Here is a 10707-nt window from a genome sequence, read left to right as displayed (position 1 = left end):
GGTCCCTGAATAAAGCAGCTGCAGCAGCCTCTTTAAATAATAAAGTAATAAAGTAGCTGCACCGGCATTATGAGTGCATGACTTCTCTTTGTGTTCAGTCCTCCGGTGGTGTCCGGGAGCGCAGCGCAGTATGAACTTAATTCTGGAAATATTAAAGTGTGTTTTGCCTGAATTCGAAGCAACCGTACAGCTGAGTCATTCAGACGAAGCCCAGCGCTGACATTTCTGGCTCCGGAGAGCCGAAAAGAAATGTCATTAAATCTCTGACAAATCTCAGGGCTAATATTCGTAGAGGTAACATTAATCACTCGGCCCTTTTTCATATCGTGAGCAAACACGCAGCGGTAGAAGAGCTCGGCCAACTGCGCCGGCAGATTTAATGTAATTCACTTGTCCACTTAAGATTCAAATTGTTCTTTAATAGAAACCAAACAGTGGATTAAAAAACAAACAAAAAAAGAAAAAACACTGATGCAAAGCCTCGATGCTTTCCTGAGGAAAACCTGTTATTAGAGCAACATCTTCAGTAGTTCAGCAGCAGAAACACGGGGCTCTAACTAAATCGATTCTACCCAAGCCCGATCCTTTCATTGACGCTTTGTGGCTCGCAAATAGGCTGTTATTACTGATATTACTGATCGTGAGGAACGAGTCACAGCTTTACTGTAACACGCCGTTCATGATAGTGAAAGATACCGCTCAAACTATTCTTCAACTGCAACCACACGACCTTTGAATCCTCCTTCACTGATCTCGTTAAAACTTGTCCGGAGTGTCCAAAAGAGACGGTCGCTTCCGCGTTTCACATCTCGGACTCTCAACGCATCTCATTTTTGCCAAACGCGAGTGCGTCTCTGAGCCGCTGACGAGAAATGCTCTTGTGACTTGGATGAAAGCAATCAGAAAGCGAAGCCTCTGTAGACGGGGGGTGACTCTCACGTATTTAAATTTTTAAATCGTGTGTTAAAAGAGCAGAGATCGAGTCTTTTTGTGCAAACCGCAGAGCCAAGGTCATTTTCTCGCTCTCCTTTTCAGTGAGTGATCCGTTCCTTATCTGACAGTGCAGTCCCAGTGATTACTGTGATGAAGAGGATGAAGAAAAGGCTCTGAGAAGCAGGTCAGCAGCCAGTCCTGGAGAGATGGCTCCTTTGGTGACCCTCTCCTCGAGGTGGGGTAGAGCTTCTCTGACACCGGGGTGATTTTGGAAATGGCACAGGACGCTCTCCTGGATCAGACTCCACATCCACACCTTCTGCTGGGCCGTCCGCCTGCCCTGCAGCTCACCGCTGGCCAGCGCGGCCTCCCGGTATGCCTCCATCTTGGCCCAGACCTCTGGGATGCCCTCGAAGGTTTGCGAGGAAGCCCGCACCACCTGCGGGTGGAGAAGGTGAGGGGTGGGAAGATTCATGATTCAGCTGTTCAAAATGAGCGTTTCACAGTCACAGCAAAATATACAGAACAGAGAAAGTTTTATATTGTTAATGGATTTTTATGCCTCCTGTAGGTCATGAAGTCTTTAAAGCAAATCATCATTTTCATTTCAAGGTCATGTCAGTAGCACGAAAATGACGGCAGCTGCCAGAGGTAAGTTCAGATCTCTGGAAGAGTATGTTTAAGAAAAGCCGCAGTTCCACTAATGGCCACTTGAGGCTGACCCCAAAACCGAAACAATCCCCATTGAATCTAATGTTAAACAGTATCAAAAAGCACATTTACAGCTCCATATACTTTAGACTTCTATGGCGGTTTCCTCTCTTCATGACAGCTGAACAGTGGAGGATTTTGTTTTTTAATTTTTAAGACAAATCAACAGATCTGGATGCTGGTAAGATGTGGGCTGTTTGGGAAAAAAATGAAATGGCCTTTAAAATGGTAAATGGCCTGTACTTTTATAGCGCTTTACACTACATTCAGTCATCCACACATTCACACACTGGTGATGGCAAGCTACATTGTAGCCACAGCCGCCCTGACAGAGGCGAGGCTGTAGGCCTACCACCAGTAGGCAACGGGTGAAGTGTCTTGCCCAAGGACACAACGACCGAGACCGTCAGAGCCGGGGATCGAACCGGCAACCTTCCGATTACAAGACGAACTGCCAACTCTTGAGCCACGATCGCCCCAAGAAATGAACTGAAACAATTTTGTGAACTAAAATAAAAACAGAGGAACTGTCTTTAGCTTCAGCATCTGTTAGCTTGGTGAAAATGCCGAGGCATTGATGAATGTGTTTACTGAAACTCAGGGCGTCTACAAGACTGTGAGACAACCGCTTTTGAAAAGTTTTGTTTCTCTCGTTCTGTATTTTTTTTTTTTTGACAAACACTTTCCTTAAAATAATAAAAGACTGAAACTAATAAAAACTAAACAAAAACTAAACATTTTCAAAGTGTAGTAAGAAATACTTCTCTGAAAACTAACTGCAACTAAACTGAAGTCAAAATAAAGTCAAAATGAAATGAAATGAAAATTATTAGATAGTTCACATGAAAACAGTCAGCCCGTTGCAGGATTTCCATTAGTTTTACCGACAGTTGCTGCACTTTGTCTTCTCTGCATGCGTGCATACCTGCACAACTGGCTACAGGAAGGTCTTTTGCATACACCTGTTGGGTCTGACTGAGCTTGGATGGGGGACCACCGCCACGTCTCCCCAAACAAACCACGCCGGGGTGGGAAAACAAACCAGAGCTCGACCCCATGCGACCAACAGATATGTGCTTTTAACTTTATACGTTCACTTTGATATACCGATGTGTGTTTTTATGTTTTAAAATGTCTCATTTTTTCCTGTCGACTTCAGCTTTAATGTTTTATTTTTTAACTACAAGTGCAACATGCACTGCTGAGCCAACCGTGGCACATTTACATTGATGTTTTTCAAATGCCAGTGATGATTAAATCCTGAGCAGGTTACCGGTTCACCAGTACAGACTGCTGAACAGGAAGTCTTCTTGGGAAAAGCCAATCTGAGCTTCCTACAATACACAATAAATGTAGAGGTTATTATTAAAAATAAAGGTTTAACCGAAGACGGGCTTTAAGCTTCCCCCCCGCGATCATTAAGAGAACATTTTGGATGCGGTAAATGCATCAGAGTCTGGGAGTTCTGCATTTAAGGTTTTTTCCTTTCAGTGCACCTCCAGCCTACAAGAAGCTGTCAAGTCACTACGCAAATATCAAGCATTCGTCTGTCCTTAACACCTTGTTCACGCAGGCAATCCGGGGATAAATGTCACTTATGTGTTTAGTACTTCGACTGCACGTCTCTCCTCAAAGCTTAATGCAGATCCGAGAGCGCATGATGAAATTCAGAGTAACATTGAGTTTGTTGAAAGCGGGCTCCAGGTTTACAGGTAGACACAAAGCTCCATTCAGATGTGCAGATCCTTTCTTTGCCGTCTTCTATTAAACACCAGCTGACAATCAAATTTGAGTCACTTACACAGCTCAGAATATAAATGGCAGCTGTGATCAAAATCCACTTACACACGTTCCAGTTACAACGTTAAGGTGAGAAGAAGAAAGATCATGTGACTTACTGTACTTACAGCATATTCTCTCATATAAATGATCTTTTTAAAACTACTTAATACATTCACAGACCGCCTTACCTCTGCTGGTATCTAGTTACACAAATGCTTGTAGTTCTCCAGGTTTTCAGGTGTTACACAAATCTTTCTAATATTCGTCTCTCCGCCGTCACATTGGTTTTGTTTCCGCTGGCCGCAACATTGAAAGCTTTAAAGCCGCTCTCACTGTTCCTCCGTAAGAAATCATCAAGAAGCCACTAAAAGCTGAGAGGGAAAACAAGCTTCTTGTAATCTGGATGTAACAGCTCTTAAAGAGGCACTTGAGGAATTTTGTATTGCATTTCTAAAACACCAGGGAACAAAGAAAGCTTCAATGACCCTACGGCTTTCATGACATCTAAAATAGATTTGTGTTAACACAACATGTCTTGGAAATGCCATTCAAAGACGTCGGTCTGTCCGTCTCCTGGATTTACAATAAAGTAGCCTTGAAGCTCAAACTGAAATCAAGATTAATTTATCTAATCTTACAAACCCAATATTAGAAGTGCTGTGAAGTTACAAAAACTCTTGAACTCTCTCATGGTTGCCTTTTTTGCCCAGACTCATGTTGAATCATGAACTCTGACATGAACTGAGACATGTGAGGCCTGCGGTTCTCCGAATGTTGTTCTGTGACCTCCTGGCTGAGTCCTCGATGAGCTCTTGGAGTAATTTTGGTAGGCCGGTCACTCCTGGAAAGGTTCACCACTGTTCCAAGTTTTCTCCATTTGTGAATAATGGCTCTCACTGTGGTTATAAGTCCTGAAGCCTTATAAACAGCTTTGTAACTCTTTCCAGACTAATAGATATCAACGAATTTATCTCTCAGCTGTTTTTAGTTTCTTTAGATTGTGTTGCTCTTTGAGATCTTTTAGCCGGCTTCACTTTATCAGACAGAGTCGGTTTAAGTGATTTCTTGATGCAGCCAGTCTGGCAATAACCAGCACTGGGTGTGACTAGTAAAACTAAGCACAGGTTTCCAAAAATGTGATTAATCACAGTTAATTCATGATGTGCATGCACTGTGTATATGAATGTAATCGTTTTTTAAGCAACATGTCTAAAACCTTTTTCTAGTTTCACTGTCCAAAATCTGCCTTTTTTTTTCTGACATCAGTGTAATCAGTCTTTGGGGGTTTTGGGTTGTTGGATGGACAACAAAGATTAAATTTAAAGACGACCCGTCGTGCTTCTCAACTCTGGGACCATTTACCTTTTGCAATTTCCTACATAACATAGACCAAAGGATTAAGTGATTGTGAAGAGAACCATAAAAGTCGCCTCACATGCCACCAAGAGTTTAATCATCAAGTCAAAATAGTATTTATGTCACATCATAGTGCCACGCAAAGCAGAGCAAGAGACTAAATCTCTGCCATACAGTCGGGAAACAGACACGAATATGCACAACAAAGCCGAGCGTGAAGCATAAAGAGAGAGGAGCTGTAAGAGAAGCCTATCAGATTTTATGAGAACGAGCACTTTTCTAATCAGTGAAATGCATGACGCAGCAGCCGAGTATCCAGTGCATTGGGAGCGGGGGGTGGGGGGTAATAAGGACTGGTAGGTGGGGGTGCTTCCTGGCTGCTTGCCCGGTGGGCAGATGCAGCACTGGGCTGGGAAAACAAAGGGACAGGGCTAGCCAGGCGAGCGGGTGAGGTGGGACACTGCAGCACTAGTGCCGTCATGTTATGATGACCCACCCCCACACTACTCCTCCTCCTCCTGGGTCAGCTGACCTCTCTGTGGGATATCTTGTTGGGTCCATGTGCTGTAGCTGCCCAGCAGAGCAAACACCAAACACCACCAAATCCTTGTTACCGACTCCTTGCATCATTACATCACTACACACACACACCTTAGGGTTCCAGGATTTGGACTGTCTCCTGAGCAGTTTGAGTGCGCTGGTGTATTCAGCCTGGATCCTCCTGGCCGGCACCACCAGGTCTCCGTCTGACTTTGTCACCACGACCAACTCGGCCCTTTCGATTATGCCCCTCTTGATGCCCTGAACAGAGATTTTGTCATTAGAGAGGATGATTAAACGATGAAAACGCTGCCTGATGCTCCTCAAGGCTCCTGCACGGAGCTGCGGTCAAGTGTTTTCAAGCCTGAGACTTTAAAAGTCTTAAGACTTTCTTTCCATTCAACATGGCTGATTTTTGCAGTCGATATCCAAAGATAGATGGAATCGAATTGTATAAATATTTTCTTTCTGTACAGAACTGTGCTAAAGTAAATGGCCGACCCTTAACCCTAACCCCAGGTATGAGAACTGGACTGAAAAAGCAAAGGAAAACTTTGAAAGTCCTTCAGAAAGCCTGGAGAAATATTGCTCATGACCACTTAAAGAAATGAGACTTTTGCACATTACAACACCTCTGATATAGTTAGGTTTTCTATGATTAGCTCAAATAATCCCATATAAAAATATACGGTGGTATGTGTAGACCATGAGCTAACTGTACATTTTGACTCTGAGTAACACAGGTTGATTATTAAGCACTAATTTACTGGAATGAATTTTCAAGCGTGCTGCTTTCCTCATGTGTTCATGTCCGAGTGTTTCCACATTACCAATAGTTATTATAATTAAAACAAATGCCACTTCAGCTACCTACTGTCCCACCATAATCACTGTAGCATTAATCATCATGAGGAAGGCTAATGAAGTGAATAATTTTCCTAATTAATTAAGTGGCGAGCATATACTTATTGTGAGCATGTTTATCTTTACAAAAAAAACGTGGACACACAATCTGCTTTTGCTTATAAACAGTGCTTCATAAATATATTCATCAGGTAATTTAGTTTAGGTTTTATAATTCTGATGAATTTAAAGATCGTTGATATCAGATAATCAGCGGCTGATAAATGACAGCAGCTCAATCAAAAACTGGTTTTATTCCCCTACACATTAGCACGAAATTAACAATGACTAAATTTTACTGGTCGATTACTTTGTTCCAGCTCCACAGATGAGCTGAAGCACGCTTGTTTTCACTGACCTGGAGTTCATCGCCCCCTGCTGGTGGAATCAGCAACACAAACATGTCAACCATGTCTGCCACTGCGAACTCTGACTGGCCGACTCCTGGAGGAAAAACAAAAAAAGAAGAAAGATGACAAAACAGAGGACTAGTTTAACGATCACTGCTGACTGATAACACGACAAAGTTTGATACGACACAGTATCCTCTCATCTGAAACTAAATCTACAGTCCTATACAGCCTCACGCTTTTCAAACGATACATCCAACAGTCACACTAAATATTTGCCTGCGTTTGCGTTGTCTGAAAATCTAAAGAATTTAAAAGAAAGCTGGTTCTGGTGAGGACTTGCTCAGTCATTCAAAAATCATGAAAGCTGATGAATAATCATGAGCTTTCACAAACTTCAGAGCGCTCACAGTGAATAAATTTTAGCCTGGAGATGCAGAGCAGGTGCCTGATGACTGGCGCTGCTATCAGACATCACATTGAACAAATTATGTTTGCATTAAAAAAAAAAAAACTTAGTACAAGCAGAAGAACAAATACTTGCTGAGATTATGGCTTTAACACGCTTACTCCGAGGGTTCGCGTCACAGCATCTTACCTACAGTCTCCACAAGGACGATGTCGTAACCTGCTCCCTCGCAGAGAACAATGGCCTCGTTGGTTGTTCTGGTGACACCTCCGAGTGTTCCCGAGGTCGGCGATGGCCTGATGAAGGCGTTCATGTCTCTTGAGAGCTCAGTCATACGAGTCTTATCGCCCATCAGAGACCCTGCAGCAAGAGGGATGAGTCACTTGGCAGCAGTTTTACTGTGCAGTGCTGCTTGTAATTACTCAGTGATTTCAGCCTATTCAAAGGGGACCTATTCTGCTTGTTTCCTGCTCTATATTTTATATTCTCTCAAATAAAAATAGCCTGATTCATTTATGGAAAATAAATGGTTTAAAGCAAGCAGTTTTAACTTCTCTCTCTTTAAGGCCACCACCTGTGGTAGACAACTTTCTGCTGCGGGGCTCTGCACCTGAAATGGTCGTGTTAAAGAGATCCCTGCTCAGTGACTTTACACCAAGAGCAGAAAGGAACAGTCAACATACCTCGTTATTTGAAACTTTGACCGATATGAACATTTATCTCCGTCATCGTATGTTTCTACACAAATCAGGAAAAGCACTTTAATACAGCCAAACATAAACAGCACAATATTCCCTGAACCTAAATCCAGCATCTTTAAACATTACATAAAATTTCCCTGTGCGCTGTAAAGCTCAAAATAATAATAGTTCATCTGTATCACAGTAAAAGCAGATGATGAACGTGTCAGCGGTTACCCCCAGTGGTGCAGGAGGATGGGTCGACAGCCAGCACTGCAACTTTATGTCCACGTCCTGTCAGCATCTTCCCCACCACCTCGATGAAGGAGGACTTTCCTGCTCCGGGGGGTCCAGACAGACCTGAGAAATCAAAGAGATCTCATCAGTTTGCAACAAACAGTGACGATGACACTTATTTACGTAGCACATTCCATTACATCAGTCGGTTATTGAATGTACGCACAGATGTAATTGATCTCAAGTGAGCAGGCAGCTTGTTCCAAAGACGCAGAGCACAGTAACTGAACCCTTCAGGTTACTTGGATCTGATTGTGGAACCAGTTAAAAGAACCTGATGACCTAAGAGGTCTGACTTGGTTGTCAGATATGTACTGGAAGGCCAAACCATTGAGAACTTTGTGAACATACAGAAGTGATTTTATATGGTAATGAGAGCCAATGAAGTGGTCTTCAATACTGGGATAATGTGGTCAAATTTCCATGTACCTGTAAGGATTCTGGCTGCTGTGTTTTGGATAAGCTGAAGACGGCCCATTGATGATTTGAGTGTTAAAATAATCTAACCTTTGTGATATGAATGCACGGAGTCAGTCTGAAATTGTAATTTCTAACCTTAGATATACTTTTAAGTGACAGGTAACCTTATTGATCTGGTTATCAAAAGTGAGATCACTGTCCAAAATGATGCCTGACTTGTTCACTGTGTGACGAGAAATGAATGATAAATATGAACAGGTTTTTTTGTCTCTGACTTTTTTTGGACGAGTATTTCTGTCTCGTCTCTGCTCAGTTCTAAAAGGTTTTAAGACATCCACCAGTTAAGGTCATTAATGCAGCTTATTAGTTTGTGAACAGAGGTTAGATCATTAGAGGAAAGTTACAAGTACAACTGTGGATCATCTGCATAAAAATGGTAGTCATGATTCTTGTGGGAGGGAGGTTAAACTGTAATGGATGGCACCAAACAGCCCCAAGAGCTGATTTCTACTAACCTAATTTAAATTTATGTGCTAAAGTAACTACACAATATTGTTTCTACTTTCTGCTTTTAAAGCTTTAATAACGCAGAGTTTAAATGTAAAAATGTTAAACTCTTTTTTTTTTTTTTTGTTAAACACTTCACTTTGGGGTCAAGTCTGAAGAAATCTGAATGCAAATTTATGTGACTGTTTCTTTGCACCACATAGAACATCGGAGCCACTGCTGCAGAAACCGTCTGATGAAGGATTCATGGCAGAGGTGACGTGTTTATACTACAAGGTGTGTTAAACATAAGGCCCTGGGGGCCGAACTAAAACACAAAAGGGTCCAAATAAGCCCACTGCAATCTTTGCAAAGCCTGAAAATTTCAGAGAATTCATCCCCCCGGAAATTGCACCACTATCCTTGTGGTGGGGATTTCAGCATTAGGACATATTTACTGGCTGTGACTTTGTTTTTTAACGTAAAAAAAAGTGTGAAATGAGAAACTATTTTATGAGAAACTATTTTACAACAGCAGTTGTAAAATAGTCTTCATATGAAGGTTTCGTGTCTTATAGCTCCACTGTGATCTGTAGGTTATAATGCGGATACAATGGCAGTAGCCTTAGTTTAAATGTACTTATTTTAATACATTTTAGGTTCAAAGACACTGAGTTCAGACAACCGCCACAGACTTAAGCCTACACACCTACTCTGAAGGCCACTGGCTTCCCTCCATTGCGGCTCTCCTGCTCCCTCCTGTAAGCCAGGACCCTCTGCAGCAGCACCTGGGCCAGCTCTTTCTTTCTGGGATGCTGGGTCTCCACCAAAGTGATGCACTCTGCCAAAGACGCCCGCTGTCCTCCGATCAGCCCGTCATAAAGTTTATTCAGCAGTCTCTGCTCAGGCCCACTCAGGTCCTGTATGTGCTGGCTGGCTGCTGTGCTTTCAGTCCGTGTGTGCTGGCAGCTGTGAGGCGGGACGATGCTCCGGTACTGAGGGCGTGAAGCAGTGAAGCAGTGCCAACTGTGAAGGCGGCACGTCTCGGTGAGTGCGGGGGCAGTGGATGAGGAGATGTGGCGGAGGAGAGCGAGGCTAAACTGTCTCATTGTGTGTCAAAGGTAGGGCGGTCTGGGAGGGCGTACAGGCTTACAGTTAATTTATCCAGCGGTACTTCCAGCTGAGGTGCTTACAAACGTCACCGTTACAGCAGTTATAATAGTCACCGTCAGGCTAATGTGTATTCTTTCTAACGTCAGCACGTAATGTACTCGTTGAAGGCAGTTGTTAAAGACGTAGTTTGGACAAAATAGCCACAAAGTGTGAAAACTAAACTCACTCTGACCTCGTCCCAGTTGCACGGAGACGTTACAGGTTACCTATCGCCATCGTTTCATTCATTCACTTCCGTTTCCGTTGACGTCTGACACCGCCCACCGCAGTATTTCCGTCGGTTTATTTGGAAAGTAAAACGTTTCCCAAATACATCTAAAATCTGCCACAGAAGTTTAAATGTGCGATTCGTTACTTTTTTTCTTTGTGTGTGTGTTTTTTAATAACAGACGAAAGTAGTTAAATGAACATTTAAATATGGCAGTTGGCCATTTTAGCCAGCAGGTGGCAGCAGATGTTAACCTTCACATCTTATCAAATCAAATTCAAATTTTATTTGTCACGTACACAGTCATACACAGTACGATATGTAGTGAAATGCTTGGACAACTGCTCGTGACCTAAAGAAAACAAAAAAGGAAAGGCTATGAATAAGATAGGAAATAAATATGAAAAATTAAAAAGGGTAAATTTAACTAGGAAGGAATAAAATATAAATTAAGGTTAA

The 10707-nt window shown here is 42.5% G+C and overlaps 1 protein-coding gene across 1 annotated transcript; it reads right to left on the bottom strand.

The window, feature by feature from the left end:
- Positions 1-398: 398 nt before the first annotated feature.
- mmaa (metabolism of cobalamin associated A) lies at positions 399-10270 on the bottom strand. The gene is made up of 6 exons (XM_026171341.2): positions 9577-10270; positions 7902-8024; positions 7174-7344; positions 6584-6669; positions 5434-5583; positions 399-1372 (listed from the first exon to the last, which is right to left on the bottom strand). Exons 1-6 carry the CDS (start codon positions 9974-9976, stop codon positions 1076-1078), a joined length of 1227 nt encoding a protein of 408 aa, XP_026027126.1. The 5' UTR covers positions 9977-10270; the 3' UTR covers positions 399-1075.
- Between the last annotated feature and the right edge of the window lie 437 nt (positions 10271-10707).

This window comes from Astatotilapia calliptera, chromosome 6, assembly GCF_964374335.1.
Source record: "Astatotilapia calliptera chromosome 6, fAstCal68.1, whole genome shotgun sequence".
Classification (NCBI taxonomy): domain Eukaryota; kingdom Metazoa; phylum Chordata; class Actinopteri; order Cichliformes; family Cichlidae; genus Astatotilapia; species Astatotilapia calliptera.
Note: the sequence above shows the minus strand (reverse complement) of the source record. Positions and strands in the feature narration are given on the sequence as shown.

Coding starts and splice junctions, on each gene's coding strand:
- mmaa (XM_026171341.2), bottom strand. CDS start 9,976: ATGAGACAGTTTAGCCTCGCTCTCCTCCGCCACATCTCCTCATCCACT. Junction 7,345..7,901: donor ATCCTCCTGCACCACTGGGG/GTAACCGCTGAC, acceptor CTCTTGCTGCAG/GGTCTCTGATGGGCGATAAG. Junction 6,670..7,173: donor CGTCCTTGTGGAGACTGTAG/GTAAGATGCTGT, acceptor TTTTTCCTCCAG/GAGTCGGCCAGTCAGAGTTC.